This window comes from Pipra filicauda, unplaced genomic scaffold (assembly GCF_003945595.2).
Source record: "Pipra filicauda isolate LSUMZ 115617 unplaced genomic scaffold, ASM394559v2 scaffold21_size4447388_pilon, whole genome shotgun sequence".
Lineage (NCBI taxonomy): Eukaryota > Metazoa > Chordata > Aves > Passeriformes > Pipridae > Pipra > Pipra filicauda.
The window spans coordinates 441,912-466,074 of record NW_024104332.1 but is presented as its reverse complement, the minus strand read 5'-3'; the positions used below and the strand labels follow the sequence as shown (position 1 = coordinate 466,074).

The window sequence follows — 24,163 nt, the reverse complement described above, 5'->3', positions numbered from 1 at the left end:
TTTCCTGATATTTGCTCCATTTAGGGAATTAAAAAGCCCAGTGTTCTCTTTCTGCCTAATTTTTTTCCTCTTTTTCAGCAAATATTCTGAGCTGGAGAAAGTCCTGCCTTGTGGACACACTGCTACTGCAGGTGACAGGAATGTTCTCACTCCTCTTTGAGGAGAGGGGGAGATTCAAAGAGAGGTTGTCAATGGACTGGCTGCTCTTACCAACCACTCACTGAACTACTGAACATCCACCCACCAACCCCAGAGCCCTGCAGTCCCAGCCAGCACAGAATGCCAAGGGACTCTGGTAACCTGCACCTCTGTTAGTTAATATTCCACTTACTGGGACTGCTGCCAGAGGAAACTTACTCCATGTTTGCAAAGTGTCTTGGAAATTTATGGGCTTCATAATTGACAGTGATGGTGTGAGAGCCCAGAATGAAACCACTGAGCTCTGGCTTGGTCTGTTTTCATTGTGAGGCTCCAGATGTTACTTACTCCAGTATGTTGCTCCAGACTCTCTGAATCATCCTGTCGTGAACTGTAAGGCGAATGGCAAAAAACACAGTGCCCTGGATAAACATGGCAAACAGCTTGGATGTGGTCTTGTCCAGCTCAAAGGTTTTGTCAGGGTAATCCACTCCATAGGCTTTTAAGAAGCCCAGCAGTGCCTGATCCTGCGACAGTTCAATCAAGCCATAGCCAAAGCAAAATTGTGGGAACAGAAGGAACGCATGCCTTAAATTTTCAGCAAGATCACGCAAGCCCTGGTAAAAAACAAAGAGCAGCACAGTCAGTCACTGCTTTTATTCATGGAATAAATTCATAGGTTTTACTGTGGGACTGAAGTGTAACAATTACACTGGGATTTGCTTGTGTCTCAGAGCAGAGATAAATTGAGAGCAAAGAGCTCTGGAGACAGCTCGTTTCACAGGCACAAGGTCATAAAAGTCAACAGGCAGCTCTGAGGTTGTGATCACCCATAGTAAACAGCAGCCAGTTCCCAGTGTGGTCCCTCACTGCTGCTCCAGCCACCCGGAACCCACCCATGGGACAGAGCTGAACCCTGCCACTGAGCTGCACTGTGCCCCCCAAAACTGTATGGCACAGCTCCCCTGCAGCACTGTCTGATCCCTTGGAGCACCGTCCTATCTGTTTTCCTTGGACAAACATCTCCATAAAACAGATTTGTCTTTACTAGATCTAGAAGGGCTCTTCCAGCTAATTCATGGCAAAGCAGCCCAGTGCACAGTCTCACAGTAAAGGTTTGGTACATCTCTAGCAGAAGAAAGGATTAGTGCACACACAGCAAAGTGGAGAGGCAGTAAATGAGCTTGGAAAGAGACTGACTCCCTGCCATTGGGGCACAGAGGGATGAAAGATGATCATAACTGCATGTCCCTAAAGTCCAGGGGGTTGCTGAATAAGCTCCATTCAGCTAGAGAGAAAAATCCAACCCAGCTATTGTTGTACAAAGTAATTGCCCTCCATAAAAAAGGAACCTAAGTGTAAGGTGTACATTTTATCCCAGGGATATCTCAGTTTAAGAGAAGGCTTTACTTTAGGGAGTCATCACCATCTCTAAGTCATTTTTCATTCTTGCAGGGAGAAGATGACTGCATTACAGATCTAGATGACAGAGAGCTGATGCTGGGCTTAATGCAGCACATCAGGCCCAGGGCAGTGACATTTAGTTGTTACTCCCCACAGTTTGTGCTGCAAGAACTCAGCAATGCTTTGAAGTGTCCATCAAACATCTCCACCCAGCTCCTGCCCTTCATTTTCCATCACCAGGATAGCTAGAAAAAGGGCCCCCAGTTTTCTATCTCTCCTTTTGTGTTCTCCCCTCTGTCATCACCATTTTCTTCCCTGCTGGGGGTGCAGATTTACAGACAAGCAGGATCCGTATGTGACTTGTGTCCTGTCTGTAGGGAACCCCAAGTCCCGTGATTAATGTCCAGCTGCAAAGGACCCAATCAAAGCCACCAAACCCACAAGAAGCCTCCTGCTGTTTCACCAGGGGTTTAGTATCAGTAGGGCTTCTACCTGGTCCGTGGCCTTTTCCCGGGAGAGCAGAAATACAACCGAGTGCGTGATAATGGTATTGATGCCGAAGAACAAGTTGACACAGACATACACGATGAAGGCCATCCCTGTTTCCTTGAAGAACCCAGCCAGCAGGTACATCCATGAAAATGATGCATACCTAGAAATTACCAACAGTGCAGAGAACACCACAGTAACTCAAAAAGCTACTTTGAAAGCAAACAACTGAAGACATCAGACAATCATAGAAGGTTTGGGTTGGAAGGGACCTCAAAGACCATCCAGTCCCACCCCCCTCTCAGGGTCAGGGACACCTTCCACTAGCCCAGGTTGCTCCAAGCCCCATACAACTTGGCCTTGAACTCTTCCAGGGATGGAACAAAACATAACAGTTCTGTTTTGGCACGTGACTAGATTTCCACATTACAGAGCTTAAAGAAGGAAAACTGACTTTGTGTCTGTTAGAATTTGGAGAAAAAGTTTACAATACATACTTTGAACATGGAACCCCACCTGAAAACAGACAGACTGGGCCGGGAGGATTCAAAGGCAGGGAGACAGTTTGACTAAGTCTTCCTGAATTGTGCTGCTGTTTATTTTGCTCTCTGATATTGAAATGTCTCTATCTCTTGAACTTTGCCATAGTTCAGTAAGCATTTGCTTACAGCTTGGGCTGTCACTGGGACCTTGAATATTTCCATATCCTCACATAGGCTTTGCTTTGAATAAAGCAGGCAGCAATGGTTCACCTCCCTGCTCCTGCAAGGAGTAACTTGTCACTGTTTGTAAAGTGTGTGTCAAAGGAAAAAGCCCACATATTCCCCCCTTGGATTTCAAGCTGCAGCAGCCTGCAATATCCAGTTCCTCATTCTGCGCAGGGATACTTAAATAACTGAACTCCACACTTACCCAAACAGTAACAGCAGAAGAAATACTGCCAGTAAGTTACTGTTGTTGCAGAAAGCTGGGATCTGGAAGGCTGAAATAACTCCTACTGAGAGTCCAATAGGGAGCATAAAAAGTACCTGCAAAATGATATTAAAAAGATGTTACTGGAACAACAGTTCTTAAACATTTCCCTAGAACAATGCAGAAGGAACAAAGCCAGGACTGAATTTGGTCCCACAAGTGCAGCTTGGGCATCCTAAGGGAAACCAAACACAGGTGGGTCTCAGTCCTCCCCAGGCTTGCAAGTGAATTCCCGCAAAGCCTCAACACTGAGGACCACAGGCAGAAAATACCTTAAAAAAAGGTTGTGAATAAAAAATACCCCTTTGGGTTTTCTGTTAGCCTTGCAGTCAGACCACTTCATTGTGCCCTGTAAATCTAGTCTTTATAATGTTGAGCCAAGCCAGAGAGCTTCCAAACATCTGCCTTGAGAGGTTCCTCTCTTCCCCAGCTTTGGGATTTAGCAGAATTTACTGGCAGGGATTCACTGAGAAATATCAAGTTGCCGAGAGTGCTGGATTAGTTTCAGCCCGCTGAATACTGATTGTGCAGGGACTCCAGGGATTTTTCCACAGGCTGATATACAAATATGCAGTGCCGGAGCGAGTGCCTGGATCAGGGAGGCAGGCACAGGCCTGCTCCATCCTCCCTGCTGTGCTGCCAAGCCAGGTGCAGCCACGCTGCCTTCGGACCCTTTTTCAGCCCCTCCTTGTGCTGCTGACTCCCACCCCAGCCCCTCCAGGCAGGCAGTTGTGATGCTTTGGTCACTGCCTGGTTGGTGTGTGTTGGTGTTACCAGAACACCCAGAAGCTTTGGCTGTGCTCTGCAGAAAGAGTCAAGGCTCCCATTCCCCACGGGATTTCAGCCCTTAGCCCTCCCTGCACCAAAGGGGGCTGGACACCCAAATGCCCTTGAAGATTCCCTATTTTCAGGAAGTGATGATATCACTGGGATTTTAGGCACTAGCAGAACTGCCTCAGTAGAAATTTGCTGGATACATGGAGCTGATCCCCATTACAGCACAGCTGGCAACGCCAAGGCTCATGAGCTGAGCTTGCCTGCGCTGGCTGTTCTCTGAGGGAGGGTCTGACCCCACGCACAGGGAGCAACTCATAAGACATTCAGTCTCCAGACACTGTGCATATTCACCCTTTTAGCTCAGCAATGCTTTCCAGCAGCTATTAACCCACTGTACCAGGAGGAAATTGAACTTCAGGGAGAACAAGGGCATGCCCACACCCTGGAATGCAGCACAGTTCTGGGCAGCTCAACAAGGAACAAACTGGCAAATCTACACAGCACCATGAAAAGGAACTTGCCCAGGTCCTGGAAGGCATATACCTGCATTTGGATTAAAAACCTTTATAATACATAATCTTAAAGAGATCATTCAACCCAGATATGGATTTTTGCCCAAGAGAGTTGTGTCAGCTGTAGGATGTGTGCTAATGCCCCACCCTATACACCCAGAGTTCCCAAACACAGCTGTAGCCTTGAGCCCCAAAGCCTCACCCCAGATGTGTGGGGCCTGTGTGATAGCGGATCCAGCCCTGCAACTGGCAGAAGAGCAGCTGGCTGCTTCCATGTCAAATGGGAACCAAGCTCCAGCCTGTTCCATGCTGCTCTCTGACAAATGTGCAGTGCTTTGCACACACTCCAGAGAGAAGGAATGCCTTCGCTTGGCAGAACCCAGTGTTGTGCTTCGCACTTAATAGTCTTCAGAGCCCTGGAGAACAATCGCTACGTAACACTCTGGGTAGTAATAATAATAAGTCTAGGCAATGAACTTTAAATAAAGAACTTCCCCCCAGCACCCCCCACTGTGCAGTGCTACTCTTGGTGCATTTAGGAATGTGAATTATTTACCAGATCATAAACGAAGTTAGTCACCCAGTAGGTTGTCATCCCAATGCCTGAAATATGCTGCAGTTGTTTGGCTTTGGTTTGATGCTCTTTGACCATGTAGAGCACAAAGCTGGCTGTCGTGATAGAGTAGCCAACCAGAACAGACATGGACACTATGATGTCGAGTAAACTGTTGAGCCTGGGGAGAAAGTGGAGAAGGATGTATGTGGTGAGCCAGAGTGGCAGATTTCCCTCTCTGAAGAGGGTTGTTCAGAGCTCAGAAGCAACAAGGTCCTGTCTGTGGGCCAGCATCCTTTACAATCACGGAACGGTTCGGGTTGGAAAGGATCTCAAAGACCATCCCATTCCACCCCCCTGCCATGGGCAGGGACACCTTCCACTAGACCAGGTTGCTCCAAGCCCTGTCCAACCTGGCCTTGGACACTTCTAGGGATGGGGCAGCCACAGCTTCTCTGGGCAACCTGTGCCAAAGCCTCACCACCCTCAAAGGGAAGAATTCCTTCCTTTCTTTCTTTCCTTTCTTTCCTCTCTTTGCTGATGTTAATGAGGCCTAGAAAAAGGACTCACAGCAGAGTCACAATGCTGTACCACAGCATGTAGTGGAAGGGTCAAAAGGAAAATGATGGCATTATTATTATTATTAATATTATTATTATTATTATGCCAAAGCACACAAATCTGGGATGCTGTAACTGTGGCCTCCAGATCTATATGGGATCCTGCAAAGAAACCCTCATGGGAATCAGCTCTGGTGGCAAGCAAGACACTATTCATGAATAGAGGGAACAAGAGAGAACAGTTTCATCATTTAGAGAAAGATATTCAGTAATTTAGGTTGGTTTATGGTTTCCAGGAAGCTGATTTGCTCCTTTTGAAGCTGAAGAATTCAGGCATCAGCCAAATGGATTCTCTTACATTACTTGCTCTTGACTCTGTCCTCCAGGATATGGGTGAGCTGATAAGAAAATACCTACCAAGAAAAAAGAAAACCACAATAAGAAAAGAAATTGAAAATGTGTCCAATTTAAAGCTTTCTTCATCAGCTCCTGATATTGACAGTAATATTGACAGTAATACAGAAAACTGTGAGTAGAGAAGAAAAGCAGATCAAAGGTGCTGCTCTCTCATCTCAATGTGATCTTGGGCAGAATCTTGAGCACTCACATTTTTCCTATGAATTCCCTTTGCTGCACAGCAGATCTGAAATTCAAACCCTAGGCCTTGTTTGTGCATCTGTCTGGGTGACAGCACCGTTCCCTTCAGCACTCCCACACCTAAAATTAAGCACGTGCTTGTTTCAGGTTAGATTTTCAACACTGACACATTCAAAACTGACGGATATGTTTTATTTTAAAGCTGCTGTTTGATGATCTCTCCTCATTCCATTTGTTCTTTTATCATCAGAAACAAATCTTTCCCTACTGCCTTTCTTCACAACTATTACCTTCCTGTGACATATGTCTTCCTCAATATGGGAACTGTGGAGATGTGAGCATAAACCCAAGTAAGGTACAGACACTTTTATCCCCAGTGTGGCAGTGAGTTAATTCTGAACTTTCTTTTCTTAAGAAAAACAAAAAAAAGAGCACTTTGTTCAAAGGAACTAGTAAAATCTAGTTACTGCATTGGTAAGTCCCTGGGATTTTTTTTTTTTTTTTTTTTTTTTTTTTTTTTTTTTTGTTTTGTTTGTTTTTTTTTTTTTTTTTTTTAAAATCCTTTAAAATGGGTTTGTATCAGGCACAAACTGCAAGAGAGAAATTCTCTGCTGGTGTGCAGGTATCTTCAGATTTGGTGTAAGTACTTCTTTACCAAGGAGAACACTGAGCCCAAAATATACTAACATCACAGTGATTTTACTGTGTTTGGAGGCAACCTGTGCCTACAAAACTGAAAAGAAGAACATGGGAGGGCTCTGGTGGGCCAGTTCCATCCTCCAGTGCAGGTCTCTGCCGTGGTCCCACCAAGAGACAGCCCAGTCTCTAAGACTCCTGCACCTGAGAAAGGGTTTAGATGTTTGTGTGCCTAAAAATGAAGTTCTCAATTCATATTTAGGCACTTCAGTAAATGCTCTGGTTCTCAGGGAGAGCTGCTAGACAGATTTTCTAGAACATCCCACCTCTGGAGTTTAAGCTCCTTACAGCCAGGTGCCAGACGAGGAATTAGGTGACGAATAATTATTCTGGGTTATTTTCCCTAGGAATGAGCACTCTGACATGGGGATCAGGAAGGAGGAGCCTGTGGGTTTAGCTGACCAAATGCCATACTAAACAAATGAATTTGAAAGGAGGATTTCATAAGAAATTAATTTTGGAGGAAAAAAACCTCCAAAAACCAAACCTCAGTCTTGTCATCAGGGACACAGATGGAATTAAAATCTTGGACTGCTGATAAAGACTCACAGACAGGAAACGTTTCCCTTCTCCAAAAGGGAGAGAGAGAAAGAAAGATACTGTCTGTCTAATCTGTTAATACTTCACTATAAAGCCATTTTCCTTTACTGAAGCTTAGGCTAGAAGTCAAAATTTCCATTTCAATGCTTTCTCTTTTTTGTTGGTTGGGATTGAGAGAAGAGAAAGCACAATATACATAAGTCAAAAGCTATTATGACTTGCTTAGTGACAGGGTAAAAAGCTTTTCATACATTTTTTTAAAAAATATACACAATCTAAGTCAAACCTCCAAAGCAAGACTGGCACCTCTTTCCAGTTGCTGAAGTGACAACACACTTTTATCTGGCCATTTCAATGGTTCTTAAACCATCATTTATTTGTCACAACAACAAATAGATTGAGCTGCCAGGACCGTACCCCGCAGAACGTCTGTTCAATTGTATTTCAAACTGGATTTACTCTACCTCAGGGGAGCCATCCTCATCCATTCACTTTATTTCTCCCATTCTATGGCCTGGATGATTAGTGGGAAGCAGAGAATTATCTGTCTGGTCATTTACTACTAAGCATTTCTTTCCAAAAACACATAAGGAGCAGGACAGATGGAATAAAAACTGTTGCTATTCTTTCCCACTGAAAATCGTTATTTTGCTGGTATAAAACTTTCCCTGTGCAAACTTCCTGGCTGTTCACACGAGCTTCCTGCCTTTGCTCTTGCTACAGCCTGTGTTGGGAATACCAAGACAGAGCAAGAAGCTTCTCTGCTTAATAATTCAGCTGCTCTGGGATGATCCCACCACTGGAAGAGCCTGGCTTGGGTCTCCTCTCTTCACAGCCAGGCAGGGGCTGCAGCTCTGGGATATCTGACCTGGGGGGCTCACTGCAAACTGAGAGGGGTGTTTTGGGATGGTGAGAGGGACCAGGCTCTGGTTCCACTTGTGAGGGGACCCTCAGTGCATTGGTGTGTGAGGTGGGAAGCAGGACATGCTGGTTTGACTTGCAGTCAGCATCTGCTGTTTCTTTAATTCATGGTGTGACACTCAAAGCTTCAGACCCGTGCCTGTTCCATTCTAGCTCAATCCAGACACGTCAGTGAGGAACAGTCCTGTGAGCCAGGAAACACTGTCACCTATCTGTGTGTCCCCTGGGACGGCAGGACACTGAGGTGAGGGGGGCTGGGCTTGACCAGGACACAGCTGGAAGGGCACCATTTGTCCAAGAAAGCCAATCAGGAAGGCATTTCTGCACACAAATGCTTCTCTTAGCAGAGCAGAGTCCAAAAATTCCTGCATAAGATTTCTCAAATTGGCATCAGCATAAGTCTCTCTCTTGTCCCTGCAGCCCCTTCATGTCTGGAGACAGGCATGCACACACAGACAGGCTTCTGCCCATGCTGGAAAGGGAAAGACAGGGTGCCCTGCTTTATCAGCAGGAATTTGCTGCAGTACATTGCCAAGCTACGAGAAGAGATAACCCCAAATGGGCTACTAACGCTCCTTGGGTCTGTGTATGTCATGTGTCAGAGGAAAAATACAGCCGAAAATTGTATTTCTCACTTAATCTCAGTCTCCCCACTCTCATTCAGACACAAGCACACACATACCCACACCCCCTGAGCTGCTCTCAGCAGAAGAGTGACATATTAAAATTTCCTAATCTAAACCACCCCTGGAGATGACCTGAAGTAGCTTTTCTATGCATAACTAATGGGCACGTATCAAGGACAGCTATTCCAGTGCCATGAGGGGAAGCAATAAATCAAAGAGCGACCACTGGCATTTCTTGGATGAAGTGTTTTATGTGGGAGCTGGGGTCCTCCCTGTCCAGCTCCCCTGAGTCTCTGACTAAGACAAATGAACTATGTGATCTATTCATGCTTTTCAATTCTGTTTTTAAAGGAATTGTAGAATTGTGAATAAAGAAATGGCCTCATTGAAGTCAAGGTAAATGTCATTGATTTCAACAGAACCAGGATATCCCCCTCAAAGGGGAGAATTTATCTGCTCCTGTAAAGGAACACTTACCATATTTGGATGTCTCATTTTTTGGCAAGTTAGCTCGAAGAATGAAGTTGTTCAAGCTGTTGAGATAGGCTGGGAGGCTGTGATAACCTTCAGGATTGTACCACACCTGCACACAATCGAGAAATTGAAACAATTTGGGAGAGATGTTCCTGATAACATTTGGTTTGTTCTGCTTGCACACGTGAATCATTCCATGGTTGCTATCTAAAGTCATAAGCTCTGCAGGTTAAAGAGCAATGACTAAACCACGTCAAGGAATAAAATAAGAGCAGAACTCTTTCAGCACAAGGAGGCCCATCAGCTTCACCTGCCTTCTGGGAGAGAAGCAGCACCAGCTGGAGATGTGACAGAAATTTGGTTCCCTCTCTGTAAATAAGTTGCTGAGACTTGATGAACATCAGCATGGGGATTTCCCCAAGGCAGCTGAGCAGCCCAGTGTCTAACACCCCTCAAAAACTAGGGGAAAAAACTGCTTTAGGGCAAAAAATAGCCAATTGTCACCTTCTCATTCAGCAACAGCCCTTCCCTTCCCAAGACAACTTTTCTCACCTATGATAAACCCTTTTGTTGGAGCCCTCTCTGCAAACAGCTCTGCTTCTGCAGGGACACTCTCCTGGCAGCTGGGTTTTGCAGTGAGGGCACAGGATATTGTCAGCTCTCTTGCATTTCCCTGCTACCTCAGATTTCAGCCTTGGTGCTTTACAACATTTTCATTGAGCAGAACCAGAGGAATGGGCATATCAGAATGCACCAGCCAGCCCTCGCCACAGTACATACATCCCCTCGTGAGATAAAGGTGCTACTAATTGATCTTTTCACCTCTGTGTAATAAAATTATGACAGCAGAAAAATTGCCTCCTGCTAGCAAGAGAAGTCAGACCAATAAAGAAGAATGGGGAAAGAAAAGGAAATGAACTGCAAGTCATCTCTGTCATGCCAAGCTGCAGATTTCAGGAGGTTTCTCTTTCTTTTCTGCAATATCCATGAATTCAACATCGCTTCCCCTGGATCCCACGCTTCCCATGCCAGGAAGAGAGATGGAGATTAGTTACCTTGGTCAGTGTTCTGTTGGGGGGCACTGGCTTGATATCAAACTGGAGATCTGATGTCAAAGGCAGCCCAAAGCTCCAGCCACCATACCTGGGTGAAAACCAGAGGGAAATGCATTGCTACCCTTATCTAAACACTCTAATACCTTTGGTTGGTGCATGCCAACACGCCACTGCCACCCCAGGGAATTCCAGCTTGACTTGAAAGAACTTATCCCTTATCCCAGTGTGGGGCCAAGCCACCACTGCTGCAGGAGCCCTTTTTGGGGTGGGGGGGGAAAGAGAAACAAACTTGGCAACACAATCACAAAACTGTGCTGAAAGCCTCCCTTTGAGAAAGATTCTGAAGCCGTGTGGACTCCTAACCTGCGTGCCTGCCACACTGGAGTAAGATGACTGCTTCTTACCCAGGAGGTGTACAGCTCAGTTTATCAGTGGCAGATGAACACACTCCTTGACAACCTTAGTGACAGGCTACTTTTGCCCCAAGCCCTGCTGTGCAGCTGTGTGGCAGAGTCCAGACACACTAACAGCTCCAACAGCCCCATGGCACAAGGCAACATTCCGCCTCTGCTTTCACTGGCATGTGCCTGTTCAAGTGAGGCACACACTGAGGCTCTTCAGAGACTCAGACTTGGAGGAAAGTCTCTCCCCAGGGTTTACTTCGTGACAGGCTGAGTCAGATTTTCCTCTTTTTAAAGATTTCTGAGTCAGACAAAGCCTTGTCTGCAGATCCAGCCCCAACATATCCAGTGACTGACACGTTATCCCTGGGCTATCTCTGCTATGATCAAGCAGAGCACTTGCCTTTAATTCCTTGATTGCAGGACACTTTTCCTCCCTTCACCAGATTCCCAGAGAGGCCCTTCTAACACCCACTGCACTGTCACCTCTCCAAGCACAGGGACATGACAGGTGTAAGAGGCTGCTCCCAGTGCAGTTCAGAGAGGGACTGGAGGTTTGTGCCGTACCGTTTCTGCAGGAAGTCTTTGGTGGTTGCCAGGATATAGGTCTCCACATTGTGCCCTGTAAGGTTGTAAAGTGTCCGTGTGGAGAAGGTCCTTCTGTGAGGAGGAGTGTAGTTCATCTGTGGACATGTCTGAGCAGAGACAAATGAAGAAAAATGTTAGTGTTCGCGTTTTAACTAAAAATTACCATATCAGGACAGGATTGAGAGCAGGCAATGGCAACATTCTGGTCCTGAGACTGATTCCTACAGAAGCTGATCCTTCAGAAAGCAGTGTGCGCAGACACACAGCACACATCCCTGCATACTGTCCCCAGCATGTTTAGGGAAGTGCTTAAAAACAACCTTGGCTTAAATCTACACTTCAGTTCTACTGACATCAGTGAGACCTTGAAATGTACTTCATGCTATGCACGAAGATTCTGGCTGAATTAAAGCTGATCCTACTTAGCAGAGTGACTGCACAGACAACTGCAGAGGGCAAAACAACTCACAGAGCAGAAAACTGTGGTGGCCTCAAACTCTCATCTTCCATTTCACAGCAGCTACACTGTACATTTCTGCTTTAATGTCAGTCACTGGGAATGTTTTCCTGGGCTTCAGAGAAACCTTGAATTAGTTCTGAATATATAATTTAATATGGTGAGGGTCAAAGTCACATGGACTGTTTCATGAGGTTGAAGTGTCCTACCAGACAGCACGCTGGCTGCTTCCTTCAGCTCATCCATAACAAAAGCCCTGCACTCCCCCATTGTGCATGTGTTCATCAGAATACATAGAACAGTTTCCCCCATGCTGAGGAACACCTGCCTGTGCCCACTGGAGGTGAGAATCAGCTTTGAACATTATCCTGACTTACTGGAGAAATTATGCCAATACTTTTAATGATGTGAAATTAGGTGTACGTCCAGAAAACTGCAGAAAATAGCTGCATTTTAAAGAATGACTAAGAATGTACAACTAAGTACATCCTTTATCTTACAAATAGCTTCACACTGTGCCACAAGTCTGATTTTCTACTAGAAAAAAGCTGAAGACAGGTGAACAGCACTGGAGGGAGGAGAGCTCAACCCCAAACTGAACTGTAAAACTGTAACACCCTTGGGGCAGAATCTGCCTCTTCCCCACTAAGCCCAGCAGTGCCCTTATCTGACTCTGTATGTACCCTCATAATGCAAATAATTAATATTATTAATCATAATTTTTTATAACAAGGAGCAGATCGAGACTTTGCACAAAGTTAAATTCTGAAGAGCAAGCAGCAATAATAGCTGTGCTTTTATATAATGACAGTGCTTGTATAAGATGAAATTTTCCTCTTGAATACACACTCACCTCTGCTAAATGGGACAATCAAACGACATTCAAAAACACCATTAAACCTTTTTCCACCATGGGGAGTGAGGCAGGTACATTAGAGTGTGAATCTTATGAGGATGCTGTTTCCTTTCTTGGCCCCAAGCTGGTGCAGACAGTGGTTATCCAGTGTACAAAATCAAAAAGGCCAAAGAGAGACAGGAGGATTCTGAACGCTGAGTCACCCTTAGCGTCATGCCTGCCCATAAAACCACTCCCAACATACAAGGCCCCCCAAAAATCCCCCCAAGCCCCCTCACTTTTGGGTTTATCCAAATTACCTGGATGCCATTTGTGCAGTTGCAGGCAGAATACTTAGTTCCCTGGTCTCCACTGGTAATCCACTGGCCAAGCATGTCCTCTGTCAAACACTGCCTGAAAACGAACACATTTTCCTCTGAGGCTCTCCATGCTCAGGTGTGCAAACGAAGCTAATTGCTGTCATGTTTAATGACAGCAAGGCTGCCAGTTGAGCAGCTTCAGCAGAAAAGCAGACCTTCTTGTCAGCTCTGGGCACTTCAGGGAATACCCCTCCTCCTGCTGCTCCCGTGCCTCTCGGCAGAGAGCCCTCGCTGCTCCCTGCGCCTGGATTCACTCAGTTGCTCAGAAAGAATCCAGATACCACTTTTCCTACAGTAGACAGTGCAAGGAGTTGGCAGACAAAGGCCAAAAGCATCTCAAAAGAGCCCAGAAATAAGGGCTGTTGTCCTGGCAATAGCTGGGCAGACCTGTGATGGACTCTATTGCCCAGGCTGCCACTGTAAATTCCCAGGATAAATATTTGCCAGCAGATACGTGGCACATACGAGCATGCGAGTCTGCCCAGGATCTTACTACCAGTTCCTTGAGAATTTATCTGCAGAGCCCAAAATGAACCAGCCCTCATGGCACAGCTTTTACATAGAGGTAACCAAAGCTCTGCTGAGAACTTGCTGCGTGGGCTTACAATATAACTGGTATTATTGGGACAGCTAGGACCACTTCCCAGAGATGAGCATTGCTTGATTCATCCTGGCATCCTGTACCAAAGCACCAAAGCTGCTTCCTCATTATTCATAGCAATAAAGGAGTCCACTTGTGGTGGTGAATACTTGAGGCAAGCAAAGAACACCAGTGTCAGGGTCCCGGGGCCATGTGGAACTCCTTAAAGCACAGTGTAGTTTCCTGCCTTTAAGAACATCTACAGTTCTGGGCTGGCAGACTCAAGCCTTCACTCCAAGCTCTCAGCAGGGCTGAGGCCTGCTTTACACCAATCAGGTCTACATAGCTCCCTGCTCACAGCTCACTCACATCCCACCAGCCCCAGCCTGTGAGAGCACAAGCAAATGGCCAGTGAGCCCCTCCTTAGGAGCTGAAAGAGTCTGCAAGCCAAGCTGGAGACAGGCAGAGCCTTTTCTCTGCAGGTTTCATGCACCAATGCATGAAAATTCTGAAGATGATCAAAGATGGTTATTAAGGTCTAATGGCTAATAATGCCATGCCAATTACCTTGCAGATTTGGAGTTTGAGTGGGAAAAAAACCAACAACTACTTACGAATTGCTTTCGTTCATGCACGTGTTATCCGTTCCAGGGAAAGCGAGCATCGAAGCAACTAAAGCACTCGTGGTTTCATTAAAATTCCTAAGATTTTACAAAGAAAAAAGAAAACAGGAAAAGGTTCAAAGAACTTCCACTATTGCTAAGCAGAGGAAAATTGTTTGAATGAAACAGGATTTATTTAAGGTGTTCAATAAATATTTGTGGAAACATCACTGAAGTACACGCAGTACACGAGGACAGTCACACTGGTTGAAAGGACTGCCCAACACCTGGAGCTACTCCAGTGCCTCTGGATCCAAGGAAGAATACTGATGAACTTCTGGACAATCAAGATTCTATTTCCAGGGAAAATGCAACTACTGCAATTTGCAGGCACTACTTCCAGCCTTGTCTCAATCAGCTCTCTCCTCTGTGACACCCATTTGGCTTTGGTCATTCAAGAAGCTCCTTGGTTCTGCCCCAGCTCTCTAGCAATGATCCATCAGGAGAAGCTGGGAACATTAGGAACAGAGGACTCGGACATGCAGCTCTGGCTCATTCCCCCATCTATCAGGATTGAAGTAGAAAGGCATGAGCAGTCCTGGGAAAGGACATCTAGAGCAGGCACACTTGCTTTAGAGCTAAATTTTATATTTCTGACTTAGAGCTGAGAACCACTGCAGAAAGAAAGAAGTTCAAAACATGAAAACAGGATGATACAAATTATAATCATTTTGGTAATAGGATTTTTAAGCACAATGAAGTAATTCAATGGAGACATCTTAATCACTCTGGAGAAGCACATGCTCTTCAAATTGCCTGTGTGGCTTGGACTAGCTGGGCCTAGGCAGGAAAGCACGTTCTGTACTGACAGAGAGGAGGGTGATACAGCTCACAGGATGGATAGAATTTTAATCCCAGAGTTGTAATGTTAGCAACAACTGATGCAGGGACGTCCATTTCTCATTGGGGCAAGAGTGTGTATATATTAAGACAATCCCTGTGGCTGTCAAAGGGCCAGAGGACTCCAATGGAAACACCAAGGATATTCTTCACACATTTCATAGCTAATTCCAACTAAGAGGTGGTTCTCCTGGAGCTTTTTAATTGCTGGTCTGAACCAAGCCATCTGCCCCAGAGATCCCATAGGACAGGATTTCTACATAACTACACTAACACTTCTCCACTGGCTATGCTTAGAAATAATCCTGAAGGCAAATCTGGCTCGTTATAACCCAATGTGTTTAGGAGTCACCAAGACCACCACTCACCCAAAGAAGTCTGCCTGGTCAGATGTGCCATACAGAGAGGGGGACAGCAGGAGCTCGGGATATTCGGTCTCCTTGGTTCTCAGTGTCCCAAGTCCCATGGCAGCCATCACAAAGAGGACTGGGAGGATGATCTGAGCGATGAAGCCTCTGACATCCCGCCGGGTGTGGTGGAATCTCTTGATGAACAAAGCTGAAGTCTTCTTCAGCAGCAGTGGCAAACCCTGCAGGCTTTTGGATCTGATCAGGAGCTGGTCTGGGTACAAAGGAAGGCGTTTTGTCATGGATCAGTATTTGTGCAGTGCAGGGAACTGATGGTTATAGTACTCTGGGAGTACATTTCTCTTCCTGCACACTTTTAAAGATGAAAAATCAAAACTACTAAGCTGGAACACGCACAGGGTCAGGCTTGGGACAGGACTCAGATTCTGGCCTGAGTCTTAAGCTCATGTAACACCAGTCTTTTTATTTCATTTCAAATGTGTACATGTACTGATTTTCAGTTTGGGACCTTGCAAGAGAAATACAGGCTTCCAGATGCTCTAAGTTATCTACATCCTTCCTACCCAGCTACAACTTACAAGGGAAGCATGTTATTCTTGGATTTACAAACTGAAATTTTTCATCATTTAAAAAACAAGTCCTCAGACAAATCTATAACAGAATTAATCCTGAAATTAGAAAATGAGCAAAAACCACTTGACCTTGTGCATGGACAGATTTTGTGGTATACTGAAAACAGAGCCAAATCCTGTGCAACCTATTCCTCTTCATGAAATATTAACCTATATAATACAACATGAAGCAAATCCTTTTCAATCTTCTGTTTAAGGGTGACACAAAACACTTCTCTACACATGTGAGTGACTGTTTACAGTAACACTTACACTGCAGGTCAGCTTTGAGAACTGAGTACAAAAATACCTCTGAGTTGACCTTTGGATGCCTCCCTAACTATAAATGGTGTTAAGTAGAAAGAAATGTTTCTACTCCAAGAAAGCATTTCAACCAGGTATTTGGCCATTTTGGGGTTGTGCCACCTTTAGCAGCTCTCAAGCCCTCAGGGACAGTGGTGTAGCTTGATCCTCTTCTGAATGCGAATTTATCACACTGTCTGGTCCTTTGGGCTCCTTTACCATACAGCAACATCTGGGACACAGCAAAAAGTAGCAAGGAGGAGCCAGCTCAGAGCTGTGCTGCTTTTCCAACACACTAAGGGGTTTCCACAAAGTTTCTTTCCAATTCTGCTACTTATGGAGAAATAATCCGCTACATCTATTACAGCAATTACTTTCAGAGGTACACATTTACTCTTTCACCCACATGCTGTATTTGATTAGCTTAAAACCTGGATCAATTTAAAGGAAGGCAGATGCAAACAAAACCCCTCTGTAATTTATCCTGTGATTCAGACTGTTCCAAACTAGGGGATCTAAAGAACTGATGAGTGCTGTATTTCCAGTGATTTATTGGTTTTCTGATTCCTGGCTGAATGAAATGTGGTTTTCAACAAAGAAAGAAGACAGGGAGCTCAAATCAGTCCATCTGTCACTGTTTGCATCTGTGATAGATCTGGAATAAAACCCGGAGGTAATTGAGTACCGTCTCTGTCTGTGAAGGTGTCTGTGCTCACAGACATTCCGTCACTGCCACTTTGACCACTGGCTCCAGGCAGCTGGTGGGGCAGTGCAGCATCTTCTTGCTGGTCCTTTACCAGCTCTTTTGTCAGATTGAGAAACACCTAGAGCAAGAAAATACGAAGGAAAATTTGTCCAAATGACTCCATTTACCTAAACAATAACCAGAATCCACTCTTCTGTTTCATAGCTGTAGTTGGTGCAGCGATTGTGCATTACAATCCTCTTTCTATTCCATTTGTGCTCTGTTTTTATCAGTGTAAAATTGTTGTTGTCCAGCTCCCTGTCACCTCCTGTCTCTCTTCTGCTGCAGCAGTGGAAACTCAAACCTTTGCAGCTGCCCCCTGGACTCACCTTCTCCTAGAACCACCTGCTCTGTGGCCAGTGAGTAGGTGTGAACAAGGCTACACTTCATCTCAGGCCCTACATAACCCTACTCCCTCCACACCCACACAGCAAGCAGCACACACAAGTTCTCTGCATGGCACCAGGGAAGAAACAGGGAGAGCTGTTTCCCTGGAATATTTTCCCCTCTAGCCTCTGACAGCCCCACTGCCTCCTGGCTGGGACTGTGCAGCCATGGCACCCAAGCTGCACATGGTACATGATGTATAACTTATTCTTGCTACCTTGGGAAAACACCTTAAAAGCAAGAAACCATTTCTGAGTAGAAGGGCAACAATCTCTCTTCTTCCTTTCTGCAAGACAAGGGTCATCACTGCTCATAATTTACTTTTTGTTTCTGATGCAATTAAATGTGTTTATTTGACCAAAGATTTCCCATGGGAAGAAAGGTGCCTGTGCTAAGATGCACCAGGTGACTCACTTGTACAACACAGCGATTTCAGCATTCATGCCCAAGTCCATCATTTAGATGGTTTGCTGACTCCTTCCCATCTCCAGAGGCACGGAGGCCAGGAGAATACTTCCAGGGGAAACACATCATTGCCCTCTCTCCTTAGTCTAACTCCAGTATCTCATTTTCTGAGCTGTTAGCAAGGTGAGACAGTGGCAAACTTTGTGCATTAGTATATGTATGGATTTATGTATACACCTACACACTCATGTGTTCCTAAGTGTAACTCGCTGTACAACCAAACCACTTCTTCCCTGCCTGAAACTCCCACATCCAAAACGTGCCACCATCTAGCCCAGGAAGCAGAGCTAGAGCAGAGCTGTGAAATTAATCTCCATAACATTTCCTTACATCCAGTGGACCCTGAGCTCATACCTCTTCCACAGTCGTGTTTGAAATCCCGTAGCAGCCAAGGTGCAGATCATTCAAGCTGCTGTCCAGGGCTCTGAGAAGCGCCTGGTAGGCCCCTGAGACTGTGGACTTGAAGGGGGGAAGCACGTACACGAGCTCTCCACCAATATCCTCCTTGAGATAAGCCTCTGGAAGATGGGACTGAATCAAAGAGGTCACTGCTGAGGTGTCACACTCCTCTATCATGTTCTGAAAAAGGAGGAGAACAATCTGTGGTTACTGAGAGAGCTATGAGGTCAAACTTCCTCCTGCAGGATGTAGCCCAAATCCTGTCCCAGAGCATAATCCAGAAGTGAACTCAGACCAGGTACTCAACAGTCCAAGGTAAATAGCAAAAGCAGATGAAAAGGGGTTTCTGTCCCTTGAAAAGGGATGTGTGGCACTGAGCCCATCTTGGTCCATCCAAAACCTTGCTGGGCTCCCTCTGCCTACAGGGATTGAGGCTGGGCTCAATCAACCACTCTGCACTGGCTCGAGGGTTTGTGGTACAACAGAGAAAAAGCCTGGCCACCAGGGAGCTGCCACCTGAGCTTGGCTGCCAGCATACACACACTCTCTTTCCCAAGAAAAACAAGGCTTGCACATGGGTCTTTCTTCATTTTCTCTATCTCTACTGCCAGCTATTTGGCAGAGGGACTGGTCTCCCATGGTATCTGCTCATTATTCTGTGTGCTGGGCCCACCAACAGCCCTCTAATGAACATTGTCAAGAGCAAAGTTCCTCACTCCTTGCAAGCAGAACACTTTGCCTCAGGCCAGACAGTGCGGATGGACTCTTTCCATCTGCTTTATTCCTCTGAACTCCAGAGTTCACAGTCTGCATCCAGCCTCGTCTTTAACACTCAAGGAGACCCTGTTCTTTTTCAACAAAGCAGAGCACTGACATTCCTGTTTCCAAGGGCCATGGAGGCTGTTCTGGTGGCCTTGCTGGAGAGCCTCCCTCTGCTTTGAGGAAAGCAGGGACACGTGTTCTGTGGGCATCTCTCACTGAGAAGCAGCATGCCCACATCCAGATCCTCAACAGCTCTTTGGTACTGCTATCCTTGGATCTGTCACACAGCTCCTGTCCGTACAGCTCTAAGTGCCTACATCCCTCAACAAGCCTGGATGGCTCCCTCAGGCTTGTTGGGAGAACTCCAGCTCTAAGACCAGCTCAGACACAAACCTTCTTTTTGGTGAGTGTCAGATGGTATCCATCACCAAAGGTTTCCTTAAGGTAGAAAGGTGAACCACAGCATTTAAGCCCTCCATGCTCCAGGAAGGCGATTCGGTCGCTCAGAACTTCGGCTTCATCCAAGTGATGTGTTGAGAGAATGATGGTTCTGCCTGGAAAACACAAAGCTGATGTCAGCCACCACAGAGTGAACACACGTGGTTACCTGAGACAGGTGGAAGCCTTGATGAGTGAGGGGACACTGAGTATCAGGTGAAAATCAACTGCATTTTTTTGTAATTATTAGTCATATTGGATGAAAGGCGACAGCAGAGAGAAGCTGAAAGTTACTGTATTGTAAATTGTGTGTTACGGTAAAGTTACTTTTCAAATGACACTGAATTTACAGAAACCAACCAGGATGCACCCTCCAGACCTGCAAAATCCCAGTCTCCCACGGTTCTTTCTCTGTGCCCTCCAAAACCCACAGTTCAAAGCCACTGATCCCGTATTTGCAAAAGTGACACAAAGTCCCCTCACCACTGGGCAGTATCTCATTTAATCAAGGTACCTTTTTTATTCTTGGAGATAATTTCCCAAATACTCCTCCGGGAGCATGGATCAACCCCTGTGGTTGGTTCATCAAGTATCACCACCCTTGATCCACCCAGGAGAGCAATGGCTATGGATAACTTCCTCTTCATCCCCCCGGACAGAGTGCCAGCCAGCTTGTGACGGTGGCTGTACAGCCCAGTCTCCTTCAAGGTCCTGGAAAACAAAGGAAAAATAACCCCAAAAGGTTGTCCTTCAGGCATCTTTTAAAAGCAGGGAATTTGAAAATACCCAAAAAAACCCCATAACTGCAAATGAAAAACTGCTCAAGTATAGTCTGCTCTATGAGTGATCACAGAACAGGGAGACGAGTCACTCTGTAGCTCAGCCATCGGGATTTTAATTTAAAACATTTTTTAGGACGTTTTCAAAGTTTTTATCTGACAAGTCAAGGTCAAAGGCTCAACCCCATCAACTGAGACATCAAGATTCAAACTCCTTGGGATGTTCTGGCTGCTTCACTTCTCTGCAGAACCAATAAAGCCAACATCATCTTTCTGACTGGTTGATTAAATCTTTTTCAGAGGAAAACTGTAAAGCAGCAAGGACTAGACCCTTACCCCTATAAATTCATCTCCAAAGAATTACCACAGAAGCTTGTAAACCTCCTGGAGAGGAGACACTGTTTTCTTACAGCCACAGGTATCAATATATTCCTGTGGTCAGACCAAGGTATCATTTGAATCTTAAACTGGATCTGCAACTCTCCTCAAATCCATTAATTTGTGCTTTGCAGTGACACTGACACTACCACACAACAATTTCTCTCTCTTCTCCAATCCTGCTGGTTTTATACCTCTTCACTTCTTGGTAGAGCTCCTCTTTACTCCAGTGAGGGACTTTGATGTACCCGTAGAGCAGCAGGTGTTCCTTCGTGGTGAGGTAGTTAAAGAGCACGTTGTGCTGCATACACACCCCCATGTTCTTCCTGATGACCTCCTGGTCAGTCCTGATGTCTTTGCCACACACAAAGATAGTACCTGATGACGTAGGGAACAATCCAGTCAAAATAGATCTGAAGGAAAAACAAAGACAGAGGGGAGTTAGAAAAAGGAGAAAACCATAGGTAGTTTTTTTCACGTGGTCCTGCACCTGTCATCACTTTCAAGGTTTCCTTGTATCACCATCCCACTCCTTCCAGCCAGAGGCCACTGCCCGCTGTGTCTCCTGCTGCCTCACCATACTCTGGCAGAGTGGTAGCCCATTAACATCCATGGACATCCCTGTATCCTTCTGTGGGAATGTGAAGGCAAGCACCAAGCTCACCCACTGAACCCTGGCCACTTCTCACTTCTATCTTCTTCAGCCTTCCTCTCCCTACTCAGACCACTGCACATTCCATGCACCAACACTCACGAACGCCTTCGACTTCCAGTGTAATTACTGGGAATTGACACAGTGCAGTTACACTCCATTCTTTGAGGTTTGCCTGCAGCACCCAGACAGCCTTATACTGTAACCACAACTGAGACTGAAACCCACCTCTTCATTTACTAACCACATCAGAGGTGGAAGACTGGTTTCACTGCCATTACTAATGAGAAATGGGAGAGGACTTCCAGACAAGACACCTCACAGTGGGCAGCACTTTCATCTAGTTCAACCAAATAATTACCCACTGAGAAATGGCCAACAGACCTGAGTCAGACACCCTCTGCTCAGAATACCTACTTGCACGTTACAGCTCATTTTTGGAGCTGTCCTGGAGGAACTACAGGGACGAGATGCATGTCAGACTGCCCTTCACCTTCCCAGAGCTTCTCTCTCTCCTGGGACTTTTAACCATCATTAAAAAGCAGTAACTTGTGACCTTACTCGGGATTTGAAGCCTGCACTAAGTTTCAAGAAGGTTTTATACTTTTCTGCATATCACCTTTGCCTACACTTTGCAAACAGAATATGACATGAATTGATAATAAGCTGAGATGAAGCACACATCTGTCTTACTGGTTTTGGCTCTTCTGAGGCTTCTATTTATCAATTTAATGTTGCTTTCAGAGATATGCACATATATATCAGTGGAGAAATCAAGTTCTACAGGTCTGTTTCAGTGCTGTTATCTAACAAGTCAAATAATAATTTATAAACAGCAAGGCTGAAAGGCCAATGCATTAATCCCCTGCCATTCCAGCCCAGCCAACACATGAGCCTCTACAGCTGAAGTGTATCTTTATTAAGTTTTCTTGCTAGTATCACTTCAGCTTTGGTGTGTGCACAAGCTACCCACAGCATCCACAACAGCCTAACCCCAGGCACCAAAGTGCCATAGAACAAAACACCTGAGTAGTTGCTGTGCTGGGTATTACAGGTGTCTCACGAGATTAAAAAGCGTGTCCCTAAGGAGCAAAGAATCTTTTAGAATCTGAAGAATTCAAACAGATACAGGAACTCCCGAGGTCATCCATGAGCCAGATAAAACTACATGAGTGATTTGGGCTAATACAGTACCTTTCTCAGTCTCCCATCACTGCCCAGCCCCACTTGCTCTCTCCTTCACCCACCCACATCCCATGGTATAAAAAAGAGCCGCTTTAAAGGGCACGCACATGGTTGTAGTTTTCCCAGCTCCATTGTGTCCCAGCAGGGAAGTGATATTCCCTTCATAGAAGTTGAGGCTGAGGTTGTCCACTGCAGCTTTGGATCCATAAACCTTGGTTATGCCATGGAGGGAGACTCCCAAGGGGAGATCAGTGGGCTCCGGTTCCAGGTGAGGGTGGGGGGCACCTTTGACATTGAAGAGAAGGGGCAGAGGTCAGTTACTGCACTGCAGCAGCTCTTTGTGCTACTTTTCTCACCTCAGAGATAAGCAGGGCTTTTAAAACCAAAATACAGCCAAGGCAGGTGCCTTTCATCCAGGAACATTGAGAACATGTCACCGGATCTGTATCATTTTGAGCTCTCTGGGATTTCTCCTTTTTACTTCTGCAGCTTCTAATCACTCCTGACAATAGGCATTAATCACTTCTGAAAAGGTCTCATATCTAGGTGTTTCAGAGCACCTAACTTAATTTACACTAAGCAAGCACAGAAAATTAGAGGACATACAGCAAAACCGCTGAGGTATTTTCAGCTGGGTACAATCAGCAAGCTTTTCTGTGTGAGCTCACAATATTTTACAGGCTAAACATTTAAAGAGATGAACAAAGAAGCACACGTCCCATTTGCCAAGTGGAAACCCGTATTTGCTTGCACAAACAAAAGTGTATTTCTACACAGAGTGTTGTAGACAGAGATAAGCATGTAAGGTAACTGCTCAACTACAACATATATGAATATGCATGGGACAAGCAGTACTGGATCTCCACACCAAATAGGAAGAAAAAAATATAATTTAAAAGCCAAATCTCCATTCATGTAAGTACCAGCTTCCAATTCTTCCTGTGCTACAAAATAAGGATCAACAGATAAATGTGTTTTCTGAGTATGGTGCCCCCTTAGAAATTCAGCTCTGTTAACCTAAAATATAAGTTATTATTGCTACCCCATGTAGTATCCACATACATATCTTATTGTTGAGGGTGACTTCTTTCCTTAACATCAGCTTGGAGAAGAGAAGGCCTCTCTGTTTCTCATTCCAGAAGGGGAGGTAACCGTTGTATTCGATCCAGTAAGATGGAAGCAATGGGAAATACCAGGGAGCAGCCATGCCATATCTACCTGCAGGAAGAGGAGTCTCATCCAGGTGTCTGTTCCCCAGGAAGTATCACTATTTGGAGTGCACTCAAAATAGCCAAAAGGAACTTCACAGAGATCTCTCCCCTCTTGATGTGCTCATGTGCTATTGAGACTTGGTAGAGAGTTTGCCTGATTGGCACAGCAGGAAGCACTCCCTATTTTGTTATTCTGAGTAACTCCATAGCTGGAGGGCAGGAGTACTATACGTTTTCCACTGGGTAGATTTCCTTATGCCAGTGGACTGCTTCATTAGGTGGGGAAGAAAAGCAGAAGACAAATGTACTGGCTCTTGCCCAAGGCAGGAATCACTTTTTGAAATCAAATGATGTAAGTAACACAACTCAAAATCACTCAGCTGACAAATGCAGGCCAATGTGCTCTGTTCTCATTCTCACCCA

The 24,163-nt window shown here is 45.4% G+C and overlaps 1 protein-coding gene across 1 annotated transcript in view; it reads right to left on the bottom strand.

Annotated features, from left to right (window-relative positions):
- ABCA12 (ATP binding cassette subfamily A member 12) overlaps positions 1 to 24,163 on the bottom strand; it is an 82,339-nt gene that overhangs the window by 8,354 nt on the left and 49,822 nt on the right. The window contains exons 28-45 of the mRNA XM_027735651.2: positions 23,592 to 23,747; positions 22,637 to 22,814; positions 20,887 to 21,105; positions 20,050 to 20,246; positions 19,491 to 19,651; positions 18,291 to 18,515; positions 17,025 to 17,163; positions 15,426 to 15,678; positions 14,170 to 14,256; positions 12,916 to 13,009; positions 11,283 to 11,410; positions 10,315 to 10,402; positions 9,263 to 9,368; positions 5,764 to 5,818; positions 4,849 to 5,026; positions 2,944 to 3,059; positions 2,035 to 2,194; positions 487 to 755 (exon numbers count right to left, since the gene is read on the bottom strand). Coding sequence (XP_027591452.2) covers positions 487 to 755; positions 2,035 to 2,194; positions 2,944 to 3,059; positions 4,849 to 5,026; positions 5,764 to 5,818; positions 9,263 to 9,368; positions 10,315 to 10,402; positions 11,283 to 11,410; positions 12,916 to 13,009; positions 14,170 to 14,256; positions 15,426 to 15,678; positions 17,025 to 17,163; positions 18,291 to 18,515; positions 19,491 to 19,651; positions 20,050 to 20,246; positions 20,887 to 21,105; positions 22,637 to 22,814; positions 23,592 to 23,747 — 2,809 coding nt within the window. The remainder of the gene's footprint in view (positions 1 to 486; positions 756 to 2,034; positions 2,195 to 2,943; positions 3,060 to 4,848; positions 5,027 to 5,763; positions 5,819 to 9,262; positions 9,369 to 10,314; positions 10,403 to 11,282; positions 11,411 to 12,915; positions 13,010 to 14,169; positions 14,257 to 15,425; positions 15,679 to 17,024; positions 17,164 to 18,290; positions 18,516 to 19,490; positions 19,652 to 20,049; positions 20,247 to 20,886; positions 21,106 to 22,636; positions 22,815 to 23,591; positions 23,748 to 24,163) is intronic.